At 43.9% G+C, this 23,036-nt stretch overlaps 1 protein-coding gene and 2 non-coding genes across 8 annotated transcripts; 1 reads left to right on the top strand and 2 right to left on the bottom strand.

Moving 5' to 3' along the window:
• Positions 1-19,580, bottom strand: DPP9 (dipeptidyl peptidase 9). Of its 6 annotated transcripts, none has more exons than XR_010622955.1 (22): positions 19,382-19,580; positions 17,724-17,811; positions 15,107-15,360; positions 12,390-12,502; positions 11,192-11,365; positions 10,825-10,993; positions 10,479-10,592; positions 10,045-10,173; positions 9,515-9,576; positions 8,893-8,993; positions 7,729-7,906; positions 6,762-6,927; positions 6,584-6,663; positions 4,977-5,129; positions 4,630-4,765; positions 4,124-4,269; positions 3,703-3,849; positions 3,396-3,548; positions 2,691-2,833; positions 2,228-2,339; positions 676-1,745; positions 1-295 (listed from the first exon to the last, which is right to left on the bottom strand). XR_010622955.1 is itself a non-coding variant. In XM_065748809.1 (22 exons), exons 3-22 carry the CDS (start codon positions 17,777-17,779, stop codon positions 1,653-1,655), a joined length of 2,679 nt encoding a protein of 892 aa, XP_065604881.1. In that variant the 5' UTR covers positions 17,780-17,811; positions 18,370-18,540; positions 19,382-19,580; the 3' UTR covers positions 328-1,652. The 6 variants fall into 6 exon arrangements, 4 of the variants coding, with proteins under 4 accessions (XP_065604881.1, XP_065604883.1, XP_065604880.1 ...); XR_010622956.1 differs by lacking the exon at positions 1-295 and having other exon boundaries at positions 328-802; positions 907-1,745; XM_065748809.1 differs by lacking the exon at positions 1-295 and adding an exon at positions 18,370-18,540 and having other exon boundaries at positions 328-1,745.
• A 356-nt stretch (positions 19,581-19,936) lies between these two features.
• Positions 19,937-20,008, top strand: TRNAG-UCC (transfer RNA glycine (anticodon UCC)). Its single transcript has one exon. It is a non-coding gene; the product is annotated as a tRNA-Gly (tRNA).
• A 313-nt stretch (positions 20,009-20,321) lies between these two features.
• Positions 20,322-20,394, bottom strand: TRNAV-CAC (transfer RNA valine (anticodon CAC)). The gene has a single exon. It is a non-coding gene; the product is annotated as a tRNA-Val (tRNA).
• Positions 20,395-23,036: the final 2,642 nt, after the last annotated feature.

Here is a 23,036-nt window from a genome sequence, read left to right as displayed (position 1 = left end):
GAGTTGGGGTGCTGGGTGAGGTTCCTACCCACCATGGCCTTGGCTACTTGTAAGCACACTGTGCCTCACTCAAGGTCATGCAGTGCCTGAATGGCAGAACCAAGAACAGTCTAGGATTCCCAGCTGTCCATCCTTCAGCATTTTCAATTGATGGATTGTGCTTCCTTCAAGGAACATCAGGGTTTTAAGATCCTCACCACTGGTTGGCAAAGAAAACAAATTACGCACTTTGCTTTTACCACAGATGCAGCTTTGGCCACTGTGAGCCAGATGGTGGTTCCTCCCAAGCCCTCTCCTATACTCCAAAAAGATACAAATGCCAAACAGTGCACCTCTTTCCAATATTTTAATGAGTTGCTACATCTTACACTCATAATTATAAAAGAATAAGAATCCATAAAAATATTTTCTTTTCATAATACGCACTTAAAATACTCCAGGGCATGTCAATGTGGTTCATTTGGGTGGCCTTTCTTTTTTTCTTCTTCTTCTTTTTGTCCCCGGCAGAACCCTTGGCTTGAGGGAATGGGGGGGGGGGCAGGGCGAGTATGTGCTCCCCTGAGGTGCAATTACTCCATCTCCCCCTCCCCAGAACTGTAGTTCCTGTTGACCAGGAAAATAAAAACCAAAAAAGAGCATATGCTGAGTAGATGGGCAACTGGAACAGTCACTGACCTGCAGAGAACTGAAGCACAGCCAATTTCAGTGCACATCTGAAAGCTCAGGGTTTCAGGGAAGGAGAAGGTGGGATCAGGAGGCAGCACAAAGGATGGAGGGAGGAAGGATTTGCATAAATATCCACCTTGTGTTGCAAAAAAAAAAAAAAACCAACAAAGAACAACAAATGCTGCTGTTATCTCCAGAGAGATGATCTCTGGTTGTAGCCAGCTGCTTCAGCTGCCGCACTACCTTTTGGCACAACTCTGACTGTGAGCGGCCATTACAAAAAGGCATGAGAGGGCTTCACTACCAACCCCAGCCACTTCCTCCATCTGCTCTGCAAAAAAAAAAACAACTGAGAAATAGAAAAGACTAGTGTTGCATGCTTCTGTAGAGCTCTTCACATCCCAGGGTTCCATGCTGCTGCAGCAAGGCCAGGATGCAGCAGCAGCAATCAGCTCCTCTGGGACTTCAGCAGTATGTTCTTCTCTCTTCCCTCCTACTCCTGGCTTAAGGCAGCTTGCTTATCCAGCTCTTCTATTTCCAACACAGGCACCGAGTTCTTGCAGGTAAAAAGAGCACAGGAACTGCAGAGGTGCAGCGGAAGGGAAAAAGAACAAGGGACAGGGAAAGATGGATGCAAACTTCAGCCTTAGGAGGCAGACCACTGTCCATCAATCCCCAGGACAGAGGGATTAGCAGCAAAAAAAACCCCAAAAAACAAAAACAAACAAAAATATTAACAGCCAGGCCATAAAAGAGGATGAGCAGCAGAGCAGGGACAGACCTCCAGCTTGGAAAGTGAAAGAAGGTGGCACTGTCCAAAGGGAAAGTGCCTTCCACCCTCCTCCCTTATTCAGGACAAGACACCCTGACATGGGCACTCAGCCATTTCTGCTTTGGGTTAAATGGCTGTCAAGGGAGGTGGTAGTGGCTGGTCACAGGAGGGGAAAGGTGAGCTGTCAGCATCCAGTTTGCAGAGGCATGTGCTCTCAGAGGTATTCTTGAAGAAAGTGCAGCAGCGTGATTTCATAGTGCTCTCCTGACTCAGGGCACCGAATACTGTGTCTCTCATTGGGGTATATCTGTGCAGAAGCAGAGAGGAGACAATCAGGAGTTGTTCATTCAGCAAGTATAAGCCTCCCCTCACCTTGTGCCCAGTCTCCATCAGGACAAAGAAGTGCCAGAAGAGGTATAGAACACCAGCCTACCTCTCCTTTCACTGCACTGATGTGTGCTACCACTCTGCTCAGCAAGGCAGCCACCTCTGCTGCCAACAGCCATGTGAGAAAGCAACAGTTCCAGAGGAGAAAGAAAGTTCCGGACTTGAGGGCAGGAGCCCTATTTGCAAATGCTTTTAAATACACAGGCCACATAACCTAGCAATGAAGGAGTCACAGTGCCACCTCCCGGTCACCCTCTGGACTCAAACAAGGCATCTACTATGAGCTGTGCTGCAACAAGACAAGGAGCATTTGAATCTACCTTCTCCCACACTCAAGACAGGGAGCAGAAAGCTATCTTTCTAGATTTAACTGACCTTCTCATTCCACTCCTGTTCCCCTACCTGAAGCTGGTAAGGTTTTCCAGCCCGGATTAACTGTGATACCAGGAAGTTTGTGTGAAAAAAGTGCACATTTTCATCCAAAAAGCCATGGAGGATCAGCAAACGATTTGGCCTGAAGATGAGATTAAAGAGAGTATGAGAATCCAAAAAAAAAAAAAAAAAGCTCTGAAGTGAGTTGGAGCAAAGAGCTGCCATTTAGCAAACCAAAAACTAAACAATGACCAGGCATCAGTCAAAATAATTTAATGTCACAGATGTGATCTTTAACCCCACCACTACTGGCAAAGCAGACCGGAGACACAATGCCCCAGCCTCCTGAAGAAAGCAGCAACCAGCCCCATGAGTTAAAATAAAACAGCCTCAAAATTCATCCATTTTTTAGTATTCAGCAGAAGTGCAACTGATGGCATCACACAGCAACTTGGAGCAGGTTTTTAGCAGATCACAGCCCCATGGTACTCACTCATTGGGAAGCTTTTCTACATGTAATGCCACAGAGCCAGCCTCATAACCTTGCTGGTTGTTTTCTGGGATATCCATGTACCGCTCAGTATACCCAGTGTCATATGCCATCCAAACTGTGACTGGAGCACCTGCTATAGCAATCTGTCAAACAAATAGGTGGCAGAAAGCAACTTCAATTATCAAGTGCTAAAGAGCTTAAGTATTCTCTGTTTCCCTGAAGAAGAAAAAAAAAAACCTCTGGACAATTCTGTCAGACCAGGATTCTTCCACAACAAACCCACATAAAACACAGACTCCAACTCATGCTATTTCAAAATCAGGAAGATTCCACGCAAACAGGGCTAAAGGCTTCCCCTTTCAAGGAAGACACAAGTGGAACAGATCCAGAAACCTGCTGGGGACTTGGGAAGGGCACTAGGAATAGTGTATCAATCATCTCATTTGATAGTAGGCCAAGTCCTCCACCAGTAGCCTCTGGGATATGACTCCATTTAGAAACCCCATCCTCTTTAGGTCTCAGAAACTACAATCTGCAAGCAGAACGCAGGGCTGTATGCAAGAGCTACAGGCAGGCAGGACTGCAGGACATTTTTACCTGTTCATCAGAAACATCAAGCAAAAATGCCAGTTCCAGATACCAAGAGCTACAGAAGCTGAGAAAGCTAAGAGTCCCAAGATAATGCTCCACCATGTCTGGACTTACCTTGAAGACATTGGGTTTACAGATGAGACCCATGAGGGAGAGAAAACCCCCATATGACCAGCCATGTATGGCTACTCGACTCAAGTCGATAAACCCGTATTTTTCTGCTACATAATGTAAACCTTCCACCTGGTCCTCTATCTCCACCTGACCCTGAAGGGTAACAAGAAAGCTGAAGTTAGTGGCTTTACAAGTGTAAAAACTTAAGGAACCAATAAGGCACAAGTAATGCTTGTGCAGGCATATGTTCAGCCAAGTAGCCTTTGAAAAAGTAAAGGAAATGAGATTAATCAAAGAAGTACATTACCATTTGGTTTTTCAGAGCCCCTTCAAATCTGAGTCCTCGCTGGCATGAACCCCTTCCATCAATCACTACCACAGCATAACCTAGGGATGCTAGTGTGTTTAGCCGTAAGTATTTGATTCCTTTAAAGGAATTATTCACCAGCTGCACCTGCAGAAGGTAGAGAAGTTTCAGAACCACACAGCTGCATTCCACTATCTTCCTCTGTCTCTCTCACTACACAGGATGCTGAGCAAGACAGCAGCCACTAAACGAGCTATCAGAGTCAGACAGATCAATCTAAATGCTGGAAAAAGTCTGAGGCTTGAGGTGGAGGTCAGAACACAGGTTGACTAAGTCCTGACACGTGACCAAGCTACATAGGATTCTGCTCTGGACAGTAGTCCCATGGCCATTACCAGCAGTCAACAATCTGGAGTATTACCTGAGGGCCTCCATACACAAATAGCACCGTAGGATGCTTCTTCCCAGGCTGAACGTCATGAGGTTTGTAGACCATTCCATAGAGCTCAACATCTGACTGAGTACGGAAGTGAAAGATCTCAGGTGGGATGTAATCTGGGGGACAACCTGCAAAAGCAAGTTCACACAATGCCAATGCAGTAACTGACTGCATGCGCTCTCTCCTACCCAGTCTGAAAAACCTCTTCCTGTTCCAACTTGACTGTAGCCAGGGCTCTTTCAATACCCAAACCACAAGACTTACTGCCTTTCAGAGAAACCTCCCACTCAGAAACCAACCTTTACCTGCCAACACAGGGCAATAGGCCATATATACAGAGAACAGATCACCCGTGAACACATCATCAGTTGAGAATCCTCAGACAAGGCATACCATAATGTAACTGTAAGACGTGACAGGTTAAGAACAGATGAACATGTTAGGAACAGGTGAAATAACCCAGGAGTGACACATTCTACATGACTTACTGGCTGCTTCCATCATGCTAGCCCAAAACTTGGGTTGCTTATGTAGCGGGTCATCATCGGAGCCACTGAGCTTGTAGACATGCACGCAAGGTGGTGTGCTCACGCTGCTGTAGTGGCTGATGAACATGTCAAAATTCTATAGGTGGAAGAGGAATAGTCAGGGGAGCAAGGTCTTTCATTTCCCACAACCAGCCTCCTCCATGGAGTTCTTAGATGAGAGCTCCCACATCTCAAGCAACCAAGACAGAAACCCTCAGTAATCATTACTGGTCATGACTCACTACCATTCCCCATCAGAAAGGAGACAAGGGCATCTTGTGTCTAAATAAGATACAAGAACTACAAACCTGGCTCATAGAGCAGCTGTGGGAAAAGCCCGGTATGGTAAGTCGCACGATTTCTCCAGGAGACTCATAGCTGACTACATAGAGATGGTGCTCCAATGGGGTGTCCTTTGTGCCTTGGAAATACACCAGTTTCGTAGCCTCATTGACCCAGATCTACGTGAAGAAGAGAGGGCTTGTTGACAGAAGGATGGCAATGACTGCTCCTTTTTTTCATTCAATCTTTTCCATGGCTTAAAGACACCAATAGACTATGACAGACTGCTTACAGCATTAGGGACATAAACAATATCCATTTATATGGTAGGCTAGAGTACCCACATGTTGCACTTATGGAGAACTGTATGTAATCCAATGAAGAAAAAAAAGGTTTTAGTTTCTTATTTTGCTATGGCTTAAACTAAAAGACTGTGCTTAACTATGGTGTCCACCCACAGTATATCTGTATTTTAAGGGTATATACATATTTTTCCCAGCACTTGTGATAATGAGTTAGTGAATTCCCATCTGTGCAAGGATCAGTTTAATAGCCCTAGCAATACCAAACTTCAAGTCACATTAAAATAACTTCTTAATATCCACATACATCAGTTTCTAAAAACCACCTGGGTCAGCCAGAAATAGAGGCAACAGCTTTTAAATACTGCATTGATCCAGCAACAGAAACTGAACTGCTTCCACCTCACAGCTTCCAAATACTGAAGCCCAAGTGCTCTTTCTAGCTAACACAGTTTGAAGAGAACTGCAGACAGTACAGGGAACCAATATCCAACCCAGTTGGCCAGGAAAACAGGCAAAGCCCTTTGGAGCAACAAATGCGTCAAAATAATTGCTACTAACACAATTTTAGACAATGCACATGCAGGGAAGAGCTGTGGCCAAAATAAACAGCATGTACACTGAGAATCCACATGGGGAGGGACAGCAGGTTAATTGCAGATCAAAAATAATGCAGCAGAAACCAAATGCAGAAAACTGCATTAAAAAAAAAAAAGCACGAAGTGAAAATCTTGATTAACTGGGAATGAACAGACAAAGCCTTCATTTTGACAGAAATCAACTGAGAACATTAAAGATCAAACTCAAGTTAATTCCTGAAGCAAAATGGAACAAGGCTCTACAAGATAACACAGATATACAGTTCCTTCATATTCTAAATTGTTTTATATTCCTCAGCTGCCTTCTTCCTAAAGGGATCAGCTGGAGACCAATAATTCATTCTAAGCACTAGGACATACTCCCAATTCACAGGTACTCATTGAGGTTAAAATGCTTTAGCAAAGACAGTAAGCCCGAGCTTCTCCACAAGAAGTTCTTTGTTAATGTTGAATATCAGACTCGTGTCCTTTTTTACGGCTTGACTCACTCATGGAACTGACTTAAACAGCAATCTGAAGTCTGATTAAAAACACAATCAATTCAGAGTGCACTGGACTACAGCACTTCTGGGGAAAGCACAGGAAGCAATAAATTAAAAATAAATATATAATAAAGAAATTAAACATAAGTAGTTCTAGTTGGTTCCAGGTGTGACAGAAGACATGAGCCAGGTCAGTAGGCAGATAAAGCAGAACTGTAACACTGCAAGAAAAAATAAAAATAACCACTACCTTTGATCCATGCCTTGCCAGCACCTCCCATTCCCCACCAGTCAGGGCAACCTCCTCTTTGATCGGACATTTGAAATCATCTAGAAGAAAGGACATGAAAATAAATCACCTTTCCCAAAAGATAAAACAAGCAAAGTAAGCCCACAAAGCTAATGTACCGACAAAGCACAGATCTTACCCTCACTGTGGATGTAGGGCTGTACCCAGTCATAGCTGCCTTGCTTTAGGACCACTGTAACTCTGTACAGATGACAGAAACCTGTTTTGCATTCGTTGGCTCGGATAAAGCAAAAATCTTCCTCCTCTCCTTCCGGTTGGATGAAAGGATAGAAGATATCATGAACCTGTCACATGAGACAAGAGATCCCTGAGTGATTTCTATTGATAGAACAATGCAAAGCCAGCCAAAGCAGTCAGTGCTAAATTAGTGAGCTATCAAATGAAAGGAGCTGGGCAGGGAAAAATACCTCAGATGAGCTCCTAGTGATAAAAAGCCATTCTACACTTTCCTATTACCACTAAAAGTTCATGCCTGTGTAGAAGAATGTGTGCACTGAGCTCTTCATCCCTCTCACAGAAAGCAGTACCCACCAGTGATGCCTCTGAGCAAGAGATCTTAGAGCTAAGATCCCAAATAGTAAGTTGCTATTCCGACACCTTGGGAATGACACAGTTTGAACTTCAGATCCCTCTGCCACTTCAGCACCAAGGTGCTAATGTTAGAGGCTCAAATTTATTTCCTGTCCCATATTTATCACCTACCTAAATACGTTTAAATTCCACAGATTAGGGTTGTTTGTAACCCAAGAAGCCATTTAATCTTCTAATAAATTACCCCTAAGAGAACTGTAGTGTTACATCCAAAAATGTTGGTGTCCAAAGTGCCTTCACTTCACATTAGAATTAGATTAACAGCTTCATCTGCAAGTAGATGATAGGATTCTCTCACGTTTCAATGCTGAATGCATGGAAGTCCTCAGAGCTTTATCAGACCTCCTGAACTAACATCAAATCCAGCAATATCAAGTAGCAAAGCAGCCTGTTGGAACATGGACTAAGCTGGACACACAGCCAACACAAAAACGGTTAACTGCTGGGGAGGAAGGAACAAGCCTGTACTGTACTCCCAGCCCCAAGTCTCTTACGTTTATCCACACATCAGTGGTTTCTTCATAGATAACAAACGGCTGAACATTTTCTGGCACAGTTTTGGCAAATTCAGCACGCTGCTCCTCATTTTCTGGAACTGGAATAAAAAGTGCTGGAGGCAAAAGGATGAGCTGCAGCCGCTGTTGAGGTCTATCTAGGAACATAGCCCAAGCACTGGGGAAAGAAGTTGGAGGTAAATGACAGTACCACAAAACAGATGTCACTTTGTAACACACAAAGCACATGGTCCTTAAATCCCTTCTGTCAGTGGGAGAAAAGACATCTGAATGTAAAGCTTTTCTCATCATTGTTGCTTTCTAATCCCTGGATTTCTAATCTCCTTTGTCAACAAGTATGTTTTGCCAAACATCTCTGGTACTTTCAGGGCTATAATTCCCAGGAGAGTCCACACATTGGGCAGGGCACCTACTGCAAGAGAGGAGGCAATGTAACAATGTCTCCAGAATGTAACATCTCCTTGGACAGATTTTCTAGTGAACTTCTGAGACCAAGAGAAGATAAAGTGATTGATTTGTAGCTTATTCATTGTATGCTGCCCTAGCATGGAAAGGCATGGACCTAAAACAACTGCCAAGTCAAGGAGTAGTTTCAGCCTCAGTTGTTTCCAATACTCTCCAAGGAGAGTCATTGGAAATGGTGCTGCACTGCAGGCCTCTCAACATGACAGATGGCAAGCCACTGCTGCACAGTGTGGCCACCCCAAGGCCTGGAAGTGCATCAAGGGGACATATTTGCATTGATCACAAACAGGACCAATAGACAATAATAAAACTGCTTATAGTACATCCTCATTTTCAACAGGAACTACGTTGTATGGATGCTGAACATCTTCAACACAGGAGAATTCCCTAGACTACCTACTCAACTGTCATTTAACTTTGTGGTTGTGGTTCTGCCTTAAAAACCCAGAGCTTGCCATCTGGATCTATGTCTGATTATTTCCTACCAGTAGAATGTTAAAACATTGAAGATACTAAATATTCTTGTACCATCTATGAGGTTTGCACTTTAAAAACTGGTCTGGCTTCAATATAAGACAATCTACTGCATGGCTAGAAGACCACACAGTCTTGAAGGTCTCCAACAGTTTAGCCAGGGAAGCCTTTGTCAGCAATAGTTTGGAAAAAAAACATATGTACTATTTGCCATCTCGAGTCCATCCAGCACGGGCGATGTACTCCACAGTTGGGAATAATGCAGCAAATGGTTGCACCAGCTCCTTGTCTTGAGCACACATGATCTGCAGCAAAAGGAAGGTCCAATATAAAATCAGACTGTTACCACTCCTATGGATGGCTCAGAGAAAACAGGAGAATAAGGCAGTTGTAACTACTGGCTGGCTTCAGCAAGGTCGACGCCAAGAGAAGCAAGCCTTTCTACAAAATGGCAAGAATAGAAAGGAAAAACAAATTTCAAAAGCAATGTGATTTTGGCATCCTGACACAGAAAAGGATATAACTGTGGAATGATTCCCAGGATTAGATCCAGATTTAACCCTCCAAGCTCTACCACTGACATCATGGTATCTCAGCCTAACTCTGTTTCTTACCTCCCCCTCTCCTCTTCCAGCCGCTTCTTGAGCAGCATTAATACTTTTCAGCCTTTTAAAAGTTTTTCCAGTTAAACATGTTCAAGAATTGACTGCTATAAGAAGATGAAAAGAAAAGCTAACGCTATCCAGGATTCTTTAGTGGCCTCTTTATCCTAAGCAACTTCAAAAGCACTCAACCCTCCAGAGCAATAGTCCAGTGTGTGACTTACCTTACCCTTGCTGTCCGTTTTAAATTCTGCCAGTTTTAATGTAATCTTGGGGTTTTTGCTGCCTGCAAAGGAGTGACAATATCAAGATGACAAGCCTGAACACCCCAGGATTATCTTTGCTACAGCTTCCAGACAAGAACCAACTCTGGTCCTACAAAAATGGGTTGGAGTCAACACACAAATAAATAATTATGAACGCAGACAAGCACCACTGTGTTCACAAGAGGCATTTGGGGTGCTGGAAAAAGTTTTTGTCTTGCCTGGGTGGATGCACACATTCCCAGGAAGAAATGATTAAAAATATATTCCAGAATATGCCACCCAAAAAAATTCATTTTCTCAGCAATCCATTCATTTAAGATGAACTTTAAATCCCACTCCCTTCTGCAATTAGGCCTCAACATTTACAACCAGCTTCTACATCTGAGAATGAATCTAGACTAATCATGCGATGTTTATCACACAAATTCCACTGCTTCAGCTAGCAGGAGACAAAAGTTGCATTAGCAGCCCCATGGTACTACACTTACCTGTCCTGGGGTACCGATAGGAATCGGTTTTTCTTTCCTCCAACGCAGGTGAAGGAACATGAATTATCTCCACTTCTGACTCATCTACTTCCTCATATAAGATTCGCAGTGTTTTTAAATTCTCCGAACCTAGGAACAGATTGTAGGCATGCATGGTACGGTGTTTTACAACTGTTTCTAGCTTTCCTGGAGCACTACAGCAGTCCACTCTGGTGCAAAAGTTCTGTACATCTCCCATATAATTATAGCTTCTAGTAACCATGAGCAAATATTCCTCTGAGCGTAATTATACCCCCCTCAGTGTTAAGTTCCTTCTGGTGGCCTCCCCAGAAAAAGACCAAACCTGGGCCAAAGGAAAACCATGGTCAAAATATCATTCACAGCAGAGACCAGCAGTAGTAATACTGTCAGAATTTGATATGGAGAACACTGACCTTCTGTGGAAGATGTGGGACACCACCAATAGCCCGTGAATCGATCAAATTCCTCCTGAATGACAAAAGTAGCTACGCCAGCAGACTTTGGGTCATCAAGAACATTGGATAAGCCTGAAAAGGAGTAAGGAACATAGGGTATTAACATTTCCTTTAAAACAGCTGTTCCAGAAGAAAAGTGCATTTGTGAGAAATAAGCTACAAAGACATTAGCCCTTGCATCCCAAGTTTTTGACACAATTTTCTTTTGAATATTTGGCAGGGAGTTGGACTAGATTATCTCTAGAGGTCCCTTCCAACTGCTACAATTCTGTGATTCTGTGAATATGGTAAAAGAACCAGTTACCTTTATGGCAATAAGTCATTCGTTTCTCCTCTCCTGTCTCAATATTTGCTACCCACAAATCATTGTTATTAATAAATGAAAAGAAGGCAGGGTCTGCAGGGCAAATCTTGGGATCCATTCGTGGCCCTGTACACTGAGTCTTGATCTCCAGAGGCTTCATTGGAGACACCTACAGCAACAGAAACACAAACACCTGTGTACCAAATCAACAACCAGTTTCACACTTAAAGACCTACAGCCCACAAAATGAGGGCACAGTCCTAATAGGACACAAGAGAAACAACCATAATCAAATACATGCACACGTGCAGCAGCTGCCAACCAACACTATTTCAGATGTTGTTTATAACTCTATTAGCAAACTCACCATGAAACCATTCTTGCCACCATCTCGACAATGAAAGAGGCTGTTGCTGGCCTGGAAAAGGAACAGGCCACTTTCACTGTGGAAATCATAAGATGTTATACCAAAAACACCAAGTCTCTTGCGCTCTCTCAAGAGTTCTTCTTCTCTAGAATACATCCCATGATGAGGGGTTGCCTAGTATTGAAATAAAAGAAAATATGAAAAAAAAATCTGCAAGGAGAAAAAATAACACAGAGCAGAAACACTTTTAAACTGGCACTAGGTAGTCTCTGAATGCTCAAAATACAATTCACTAGCCTCAAGGAGTCAGAAGTCTTACCATACAGGTCTGTCCACAACTACTGCATTCTAGGCTACAGATGTGGCCCAGTAGGACTAAACTAACTGCAAGCCCCAAAGTTCTCTTTACGTAGGAGAGATGAATTGCCCATCTACCATTTCTGCAGTTGGAACTTCAGTATTAACTGAGGACAGCTGCACTTGCTCTGCTTATGCAAATCAGATGTAACCAATTAACTTAACAATGCTATCTACAGCCTTTAACAGATGGTTTCCATGTCAGATACTGCACGCAAAACCTCTTCCAGGGATCTTGAATTACCCTGAATAGGGCTAGCAATCCAAACGGGGTCAAGACAGCTGAATTCTTTTCCAACAGGAAGCTTTTCAGAAAGGAAAACAGACCAATGTCCTGCACCCCCTTGCTCCTTAATGCTTAGTAACAAAAGACACTAAGATAGAGGAAAGAGAGATTTCACCCTACTTCCAGATCTTTTGCAACAGAGTGTAGGGCAGAAGCAGCTGTTTAATACAATTTTCCCAGCTTCCTTAAAAGCAGAAAAGATAGTAGGCATTACAACAAGCATGTTAACAAGCACCTGAAGAGCTCAGACAACACACAGAGGAAAGGTGTATTGTCCTGATAGCTTGTAGTTTGCAGTAGATCACATGCTAGTTTACAGAGACTTGTTTACTAAGTCACCTCTTTGCTTGCCACATTACATGTTGTTTCATACTCACTAGCAGGAGCACACACAGGTCCCTATCTTGTATTATGAAATAAAGCAATCATCAATACAACATCCCTACCACTACCATTCCATGCCATACAGCACAGTAACATTCACCAGACCAGCCCCACAACATCAGCCAACCTTCCCAAGAACTATCGACTCAGTGTCTTCACACTTCTGCTTACCTGAAAGTGATCCAGCATCTGTTTCCATGATAAGAGCAGTAAGGCCTCCTTCCGTATCTTTTTTGGAATCTCTGAGTAAAGAAGGGAATTTTCCCTGCTACCATATGGCATTCCTATTAAGAGGACAAAAACATCATCTGTTTAATACTAGATACAGGACAACGATCAGACTGAAACAAAGCCTTTAGTAAGATAACTTTAGCTGTAAACAGATACTTCCCCAGGCAAGATTTAACACTAACCTATTCAGCGTTGGTTACTTTGGACTTTCCTATCTCTGGACTGCCCGACACACACCCTAAATCCACTCTGGAAGAGACATTGCCTGAATAAGAGACTCAATGTTATCCTCCACATTTCTCAGCCAGAAATTCACCACAGGACCCCCTAGTTCAGATCAATGCATTAGCCTACAAGAGGGAAAGAGAAAACCTGGAAGCTCTAGAGAGTCCATTCAGGTGTGAAACAGTATATTACGAAGTCAAGAGATTTTTACATCTTATATAAGCTTTTGATTATGGTTAAACCACATAAAGATATTGGCCTTTGTCCAATTTCCAAACCAACCACAAAAACACAGAATATCCTGACTTTGATTTTGGAAGTTTCAACAGAGTCAAAGACCATAAACTTGCCCTCTACATTCACTGAAGTAATGCCCTAGGTCAGAATTTAGCACAGGAAACATGCCCCAAAACTGTTTACCCTGCAGTTGTTCAGGGAGAACAAAAATTTCTGAGCCTGTTAACCCAGCAGTATAGTCACTTAAAACTGAAATATTAATAACTACTCATATATGCAAGTATATAATCCTCATAATTACAGAAACACCAAAGAGCTGAGTATGTGGTGTTTAACATAAGCAGCATCTGCCATGATTCAACATAGAAGTATATGAGAACAGCCCAGAAATGATTTAAGATGTCCAAACAGAACAAACTGCAGATAGGAACTAACTACTATATATAGATATTTGGTATTTATATGACTGTGACCTGGACTTCATTTCTCATTAGTACTTACTACAACAACCTCAAGACTACAGTCAATCAGCATTTACAAAGAAAATATTACCTTTGACTCCAAAGACATTACACTGTGCTCCCAAGTGAAGAAAAGCATTCAACCACTACATTAAAACTCTTCAAAAGCCACCTTGGCACACAGTCACTAACAGCATTCACATAAAATTTTGGAAATGCTACTCAACATCGAGACAGTAATAGCAGGATGTCGTTAAATATGAACTACTGAAATGGGTTCAAAGTATTTAACACGCTGTACACAGCATGCAACTTAAAAGGTGCTTATTATGGCAAAAAAAAAAAAAGAATCATTATTTCCACTTCATAAGGAATGCCTGAGAAGAGGTAAGCCAGCACTACCCAGTAGGTAACAATCTTATGTTATGAGTCAATTTGCAATACACCCTATACATTTTCAGGAAACACTGAAAAGACACTGGTGCACCTTCATTTCTAGTTCTGGCTCCTGTAATAGTTACACCTGTGCTAAAAACCTACCAGCCACTAGCTGTTCTGGTTGCCGTATCATACAACAGAAGAAAATAAAATAAAAAAATACTGCAAGTTAGCCAAACAGATGACTCAAGAATTAATGTTCTAACTGTATCAAAGTCAACTTGGCTCCAAAAAACATTCAGTTTTAAATTAAGTCTCACTGTTCAAACTCAACAAGAGAAACATGCTAACTTTGGAAACTGTCCTTTATAGTAGCACTTGTGTTATAAGAATGCACAAGGTACTGTCACAAATCATCACTGACATACAGGAGCTGCTCAATCATTAAACAAATCAAATCCTCAAATCTAGCATCCTGACCTACACTCAATTGAAAAAAAAAAAATCAGTCACTTTAGGAAAGCAGACAGCTATATGGAGTTGCACAATGGCAAATTTCTTTACTGGTCCAGTAAAGATCAGTTCATGCCCCAAAGCATAACAAACCCTTTACACTCTATAAAGCTTCCCAGGTTACTAACCACAAAATTATCCAGTTACCAAAATCCAGCCACTCTGCCACTAATTACATCTGAGTTCCAACTATGAGCATCCTGACTGACACAGTATTCTGCTGTCCTTCAATCCGACTAAGAAAGGAGATTTCTCTACAAGTATCAACAGTTAATTCCTCTCAAATGTTTTTCCTTTCCATACTCTCCAAAGCATCCCACCTCTGTGCTGCTTAATAGAGCAGAGAGAAAACAAGCAGCCATTGTGTGTGACTCTAAAACATCTTTTTATTTGGAACATATAGTAAGTAAATACTGACTGAATTTGAAAGTCAGCCTGTTTCATCTATCAGGTAAATCCCACTTCTAAGCTCCAGAAGCACAAGACAGTCCTGAGTTTAAAAAGGATCCCTTCTCTTATCCCATTCCCTGTGCTGACCTCAGTTACCAAGTGAACACTACTACAGTCATACCTCTGTCACTAGCTTAGGTCTCACTAGGTAACAGCTCTCCTTTTTGCTAAGTATCCTAACACTAAGAAAGTCTGTGCTTGACTGAAACTGGAGAGGTCCCTGCTCAGTTCCAGGATATGCTACAGATTTGAGTTGCATTCCTCTTGAGCAATGTTACCTAATCTCAGTTCCTCTATCTCAAACAGAAATATTTCCCATCCTTTTCCTCATCTGTTAAAGTTGGAAGCGCTCCCGTAATATTTTCACACCCAGTGTCTGGCATGCCAGCTTACCCAGGTAATAAAGACGATGAGAGTGTGGGCTGGATTCTTCAGTTTTCCGGACGAACTGGAAATCATGGGGAGCTTTGTTCACTATCATGCCCGAATACTTCCTGCTGCTGTGAATAATGTCACGCAGCCCATCCCAAGAATGCTTTTGCACCTGGAATTCAGAAGGCGCATCCTCCATCTCGACCACTTCAGAGCTGTCTGATAGCGTGTCCACTGCAGTCATTGTCTCTTCTCCTTCAGAACTAGACAAAAAACTGGGAAGGGTTGAGGGGAAGAATTATGCTTTAAAATCAAGCAGTCCATTTCCCATCCCATATCCAGTCCTGTAAGTGAAGATATTAAGCTCAAAAGATTTATTACCAGGTCTAGTTCTAGAAGCAAGCTGTTTAACACAACCCAAGCAGTGAATTCAAGAGGGAAAAAAAAATAATCAGCATGACTCAAAGGAAAACACCACCAGGAATTTGGACAGAAAGTCATCAAAGCTATGACCTATGTTAGAGGCATATAAACTTCTATCCTAAAAGACCACACAAGTGAATTCCCCTTCCTGCCCTGAAGGAAAGCTGGCACAACACTTCATCTAGGTTTAAATGCAACAGCTCACTTACCTTAATAGCTAATGCAGCCAGGAATGATGACAAAACAGGAAGAAACAGTGCAATAGATTTTGTTGTCGAGAAAGAAGACAGCAGTATGTCTTGTCATATCCTGCACATACATTTCCAAGCTAGCAGTTATTGAATGGAAGTCTACAAAAAGCACCTCCACACGCAACTACCGCAAACGTTGATTTGAGGAGATGTGGACTAACTGACTTACACATGGCCAACAATGTAACCTACTGCAAAGCAGGAATGAGTCTAGGACCAGGAAAACCAGTTTATGTCACCTCATTAGTGAAACTGGATCTCCCTGCACAAGGACATTTTAGTAGATTTGTGTTGACCAGCCTACATCAGGATGCATCTGAAAGAACGTTCCAGATAATTTCAGAACACTTTTAGTTTACTGGGAAAAAAAAAAAACAAAAAAAAAACCTAGAAGTTTGCTCCATGGAGAGAGAACTGCTACCTTTGACTAAGCATCAAGACAGCAAGCCAGTGACTAAGGATTAAACCACAAAAGACCTTGTTCTCTGCAGCCCCATGATTTACATTTTCAAATCAGGTATTTCTCAAATGCCATTTGTCACTGTGGTCACCTACATTCTGACCAGAGAACTGTTTCCAAGACGTAGCTGTCATACCTAAATATTAAGCAGGAATTAAACAAACCAAATCTGGAAGGCTTCTGCCTCAGGAATATGCACAGCAAGTTTCCCAGTGATCAGAAACAAGGGAAAGGAAAACTGTTATTTATTGCAGCACAAGAAAACTCCTGCACATTTTCTACCATGAGTATTTTCCAGGACAACCTTGAGTATTCCTACAGAATTCTCCATCAGCTTACACCACCACCAAGAAAAAGCTGCAAAAATACATTTGCAGGTACTCCTACAAACAAGAAAACAACACCTAAATCCACAGCTTGAACACAAATAAGGAGTATTTTCCAATAAAAGCCAGGTATGAAGCCCAAAGCCACAAGAGAATATGTGACAGGATGTTCTAAGACTGCAAGAGTGTCTTATGGCCTCAAGTCTGTCTACTGACTATATGCAGGGACTCCATTACAGCACCTGAAAAGTCATATCTTAAGGGGAAAGCATTGCCTATCAAAAACTACATCTCTGTGATTTTATGATTCACTGGGTAAGGCAAAACTTTCAGCGTGGTACTTCTACAATGCTGGTGATTTTGACACTAGAACAGAGTAGAGTAGTGGAATAAGAGAAGTATCCATTCTCACCCTTAATCTGTTGACAAAATTACATGAAAGCATTGGAAAATGATAGCTGCACTGTTGTGGAGCCTCATATAAGTTAGGTTCTGACAATATATAGCAAAAGTAAGACCCATTTCTTTGTCTATCACTACAGTCATTTTCTTGAATAAAACATAAGAACTTGGTAGTACCACACATGCAGTAAAACTAGAACAAGGAGTATCTTAACTCATTGAAATCAGAGAATGAATTTTGGGATGAAATTGTTCAAAGAAAATTTTGACCAAGATACCAACCTCATTCTTAAACACTCTCCGTTACTACATCAGTAAATCTTGCACGTGCTATATAACTCACTAGAGACAGACTCTCCTTCACGGTCCTCACACTGAGGCATTGAGTTAGATGATTCCACTTCCCAAAACACTTATCCCTTGACTGCCTCCAGGCTCACTCAGTGTGCTTATTCTGCCCAGCCAGGTCAGATGCATGATACATTTATCCACCAAGCTATCTTCAGAAGGAACACATTAATTAGTCTGAAGACAACAAGCAAGTACAGGAGGGCAGCAGGGGACATTAGTATGGGAAAAAATTGTAAAGCTTGGAATTGGAAGCCAGTGAAATAAATCAACCTCCTGTGTCACTTTCCTGACCCACAGATCCTAATGCAGAAGACCCCAGGCAGAATGATAAGCTTAGGATTTTTCAGAAATAACATTCACTTGAAGAAGTGTTCATTTCTGTGTCTCACAGAGCAGAGGGTGAATAAAAGCCCTAGGAAACATACCTTCTCCAACTTCCTGCAGTCTCGTTTTCTAGACGAACCCTCTTTATCTTCTGCATTAACTACTCAGCAAGCTGGGCAGGACAGGAAACTAGGAAGGAAGATGAAAAAAGCAAATTTCATATAGCTGCAGTTTCCACTGGCACCTTCCATAGGTCACATATGCAACTGAGCGCAGAGGGACAACTAAAAACCTTGGATTGTGCTTTGTAATTGAAATCAGTTCTACCAACATGCACTGGATACTAACAACCCAGACAAAACAGAGTTCTTATCCTGAACAGTGGAAATCTATGGCCTGTTTCTTCTTACAAAATTCTTAAAATCTGAAAACCCTCAACAGAAGCTTTTTTTTTTCTTCACTCCCCTCTCCAAATCACAAAATTCAGTATTAAGGAGAGAAAAAACACAAGTTTTATCAATATACAAGAGCCAAACAAAGGACACCATAAGGATCCAGACAGAGGGTCAGCAGCCCTGCTACTGGGCCCACACAGGACATAAAAAAACAGATTTGTCTTCCAAGTCAGTGAGTTTCCCTCTGCCTCAGCTTCACCCTGATGCCATGGAACAAACCTGACTCACCACACAAACCCATTTTCTAAAAGCATACAAAAGCACAACCTTCACTGTCTCTCTACTCATGTACCTTAAAGTAGAAAGATCTTTGCCTCCTCTTCTGGCTCTGAATCACAGACACACCCCAGACGTGTCACTATCTGCTGTTGAGGCCCCTCTCCATTTCTCCACCCAACCACACTCACAGAGGTTCAGGAGAAACAAGTGTCACAGAGAAGCCCTGGGCAGGGAAGTTCCTAAACTGCAGAGGAGAACAAACAGAGACTAAGGAGCAGCATCCACTAAATTTAAGGGCAATCTTCAATGCAAGCACAAAGGGCAACAGTAACAGTGCACAGGAATGCTGAGTAACCTGGTCTGATCTCACAGCTGGCCTTGCTGCAAGCAGGGCTTTGACTTGGGACTTCCGGAGGTCCCTTTTAATCTCAATTATTCTGCAATTTTTATGATTCAGAGACGTAGCTCATCCCACCCATCCCAGGAACAATGACATTCTCCAATGCTACACCTGGAGAAAAGAGACAGAGCCAAAAATATATGAGGGGTTAGAAAACTGAGGGGCGCTTCAGGCGACTTTGGGAAGAGCCAAAGCACCACAGCCACTCTTCAGATATCATAAACATGTCTCTGTCACAGACGAACAGAGGCTTAAGTAGCTCCTCCAAAAATAAGAGCAAGTGAGAATGGAATAAGGCAGTAGCGCCTTCCATACAGAAGGCTGAGCTTTGCTAAAGGCTAGAAGTGACCGGAGCCAGGGGCAGACGGCCCCACCACACTGCTGCCCTTGCTGGAAGAAGGCTGCTCAGTGTTCTGCAAAGCCTAGGGGATCACTGCCCCCCCAACTCTCACGGGTCCCGCTCCCCAGCCCTGGGGGACTACGCTCCCGACCAGCCCCTCAGACAGACCTTCCCCACTTCGCTAGTGAGGGGGGAAAAGGCGCGCCCCCTCCTCGGGGCGGCGGCCTCCAGAATCTGCAGGGGTGGGCAAGGCACGGGGGCCTCACAGAGGCCCGCCCCAGCTGTCAGGCCCCTCCTGCCCGGGGGTCGCCCCTCACCCCGTCTCCCCTAGCTCTCCTCACTCACCCCGGGACACGGCGACCTCCCCCCTCGGCGGGCGGGGGGACGGTGGCGGCTCTTCTGCAGGGCGGGGAGGGGGGGAACAGCGGCGACTCCGTCACTCCCACTCCATGCCGCGGACACTGGGCAGCCCCGGAAGCGGGGTGGGGAGCGGGGAAGGGGGAGACGAGGGGGGAGGGGTGGCAGCCTGCCCCTGCGCGGCCTTTCACCCGGCGCCGGAAGTGGGGCGCGCGCGCGTGAGGAGCGGGTTGGCGGGAGCGCGCGAGGGGCAGTACCAAGTTCGCAAGGCGGGTGGGGGAAGAAAGGCGGGATGAGCCGCTGCGTGGGAGGGGGGAGTTGTTAGAGGGAGATACGGAGAGAATTGAGGGTAAAAACATACAAAGTGAATATCTTTCCTTTCTTAACCCCTGAGATCAATCTCGAATGCATCTTTACGCGCCCTCGTGGGACAGCGTTGTTACATACCCCAGCTCAATATTCAGCCCTTTCGGTTGGGAGGGTGGTTGGGTCCATGTCATTATGGCTAGTAGGGAAAGTGGGGAAAAAAGTTGTTCCCGTACCGCGTTGGTGGTATAGTGGTTAGCATAGCTGCCTTCCAAGCAGTTGACCCGGGTTCGATTCCCGGCCAACGCAGGAGTTTTTTTTTGCTTTCCTTTTTTTTTTATTTTAGCTTTCTGCTTCCCGTAGATTTCGAAATTCATACGGAAGCGTCCTGCGTAGCGCATTTTTTCCCACCCGGGCGCTGGCGGTCAGCAGCCCGGCCCGGCGGAATGTGGATGCTGCCCTGCTTTTGCAGAACAAGGTACCTTTCGGCCAGTGTCTTACTGAGAAGTGCTGCAGGGCCTCGAAGCGTTAGGAAGAGGTAAATAATGGTGTATAAGGGATAAGGAAAAGAAGAAAGAAAAGTAATGGCGAAACGTAGTGGCTGAAAAAAAAAAAAAAATCCTGTTTCCGCCCGGGATCGAACCGGGGACCTTTCGCGTGTGAGGCGAACGTGATAACCGCTACACTACGGAAACATTTTCCGAGTCTGTGTTTTCAATAGTGGTTTTCACAGCACATGGGGCAGTGGTGGTGGGGAAGTTCCCTAAGAAGTTCTGTTCCGAGCACCGGGAAACTTTCTGTGCAGCTCTTAGCGACTAGCGCTTATGAGTGATGACTGTCTCTCCGTTATTGTCTCTAGAGGCCTGCTGGCTGAGGAAGAGGTGCATGTGTATGTGGGTATTTTGCTGGCATTCCTTTCAGAAAGGTGAACAGCTCAGCAAGGAGCAGTAGGTGTATTCCTCACATGTGGCACGATGCCCACAGCACAACAAGGCCTCTTGCCCAGTTCCTCATGGCACTGCTGGAGGCTCCAGGACTGCTGCATGCCCTCCTGGCTACCTCTGCCCCTCCACCCTGCAGCCCAGGCCAAAGTCAGCCGTGCAGGCTGCATTCAGGTCATGAGGACAAGATGTGGTGCGTTCAGGACACATGAGGAGCAGCAGCAGCTCCTCTTCCTGCGGCGACTGCCACCAGATGTCGGTAGAATAGTGACAATAGAGAGCAGGGCTCCCTGCAGAGCTGATCAGAGCAAATCTGGACCTCAGAACAGGAGCTGGGGTATGTCCGGTGGTGGGTTTATGACCTTTAATGCTGCCTCTCTCTTCCTTCCCTGCAAGTAAACCTTCCCTAATGCAAAACACTCTCAGTGCCTGTGTCTCTCCAAAACAGTATGAGCTGTATAATGACACCAGCAATTGCCATGAGGTGAGTCTCCCAACACTGAGATTTCGGGTAAAGTCCCTGTTGCTGACTCTGTGTGGTTCTAGGAATACACCATATCCTTACTGTTTTATTAGTGCAGTGTTAGCAACTCCTACACTCCTGTAACATGTCAGCAGTTTGTGGGCCGGTTTGACAGGAGTGTATGAGTCTTTTTTTCATAAATCTTCAGCCTTGGAATAAGGTGGTAATAGAAGAATTCAATTTTCTCATTTTATTTTGTTATTTGAAATGTTTTATGCTCTGCTGGCTGCAGAGAAAAACTTAGATGAAAGAAACGAACCATAAACCCATAAGAAAGAAAAGAAAAACTTCATGGTTACATTTAATTTTATCGGGTTTTGTTTGTTTGTTTGTTTGTTTGCGGCTAATCTCTTCATTTGGGACCAAAAGGAATAGAGAAAAAGTTGTCACACATCTTTAAACTCCTTGACTTGCTGGTGCTTTTCTCTAATTTGACTGTCAGTAAGGATTAGAATATTACATTAAAGTCCATGACAGATCTGGACCCTTGGGACTTGTTTGCTTCATACTACTGTTTAATATCCTGCTGTTACACTCCTTTTGCCTGCAGCTGGTGGAGCCTGCAGGTGGGAACTCTGGTAGCAACCTTTGTACTGTGTTATCACCTGAGCGTGCTTGGGGAAAACCTTATCAGTATGTGAGGGCAAAGTCTTTTCTCTAGTGCAGAAGAAACTGAATATGTAATGAACCAAGACCACCAATGAAAAGACTCAAATATTTTGAGTTTTTTCTTCCACAGGTCTGTCTTTCAGTCGAGTGATCAGTGGCAAAAGGAGAGGAGCAGACCAGACAGCCCCAGGGAGGAAGTTCTTGGAAGGTACCTATGGGAGGCAGAAATAAAAAAAAAAAAAAGCCATTGTGTGTCTGGTATTAATTCCCAAACCTCCTCAAGAGTACTGCAGTCATCCTTCGTTCAGTTAGTGGTGGACTCTGGGACAGGGTGTAAATGAGTTCTGGGTCCTTCCACTTACTGGAATAGCTTCCAGGGATGTTGCTCACTTTGCTTACAAAGGTCGTTTGGTGGTGACTGCTCAGTGTTTGCTCAGGAGGATGGCAGCATTTCAGTCTGCCCTCTAGCCCCTGATGCATTCCCTGCTCCCAAGATTTACAAACCATGTGTGGCACAGCTCACATGTGAAAGCCACCTATGCCTCATCTCCCCTCCCTGAGGGCAGTATCCAGAGTTTGAAAAAAGACTATCACGTAAATACACAGGAAAAAGAAAGCAAGGGGGTTGTTTGGAGGTGAAGGATGGATATTCTCTATTATTATCACCATCACCTGCCTTCTCTGAAGCGGGGAACCCTTCCTCAGCTAGCCTTTTCACCAGCGTGCTGAACATGGCTGTGTTCTGCTTTGTCTGACGTGCTGCAATGACTGCAGAGTTCCATTCTCCCCTTTTTCTCCCTCTACTCTAAACATCCTGCATGGCTGCTAGAAGCGAGAGGGGCTTGGAGCACCATCAAACAGGAGAGTTGACAATCAGGGCTGGGAGACAACACTGCCTGCACAATACCTCCCCAATTAGCCATTCATTTGTGCTACCTCTGAAATGGGGAGCACAGCCCTTGTGCTGAGAGATAAAACAAGAACAGCTTCAATAGCGCTGATTTAAATTAGGTCAGGCTAGCTTTTGTGTGTCAGGAACCACACAATAGCAGTCACACGACTGTGGAGGGGAGCAGCATAAAGGAAAAGAGGCCAAGTAAGTGGCACAGATGCTAGGAATTGGTGGAAAAGGGGGGGGGGGGGGGATGAGAGGTGGATGTACATGAGTGATAGCAGAGGGGGAGACACTACAACCAGCTAATATATAAAAGGAGCACATGGTCAGCAGGAAACAGAGAGGTCAAATACTGGCTCTGCAGAAAGA

This window comes from Cyrtonyx montezumae, unplaced genomic scaffold (genome assembly GCF_038088225.1).
Source record: "Cyrtonyx montezumae isolate F1298 unplaced genomic scaffold, pur_monq_1.0 scaffold_51, whole genome shotgun sequence".
NCBI classification, from domain to species: domain Eukaryota; kingdom Metazoa; phylum Chordata; class Aves; order Galliformes; family Odontophoridae; genus Cyrtonyx; species Cyrtonyx montezumae.
This window is presented reverse-complemented; position numbering and strand designations above follow the sequence as displayed.

Bases quoted from the DNA above. Each gene is read 5' to 3' on its own strand.
- DPP9 (XM_065748809.1), bottom strand. From the start codon at position 17,779: ATGCAGAAGATAAAGAGGGTTCGTCTAGAAAACGAGACTGCAGGAAGT. The intron at 10,994-11,191 runs GTGAGTTTGCTA...CTGTTGCTGTAG, and splicing joins GTGGCAAGAATGGTTTCATG to GTGTCTCCAATGAAGCCTCT. The intron at 10,593-10,824 runs GTAACTGGTTCT...ACTCCTTTTCAG, and splicing joins AATGACTTATTGCCATAAAG to GCTTATCCAATGTTCTTGAT.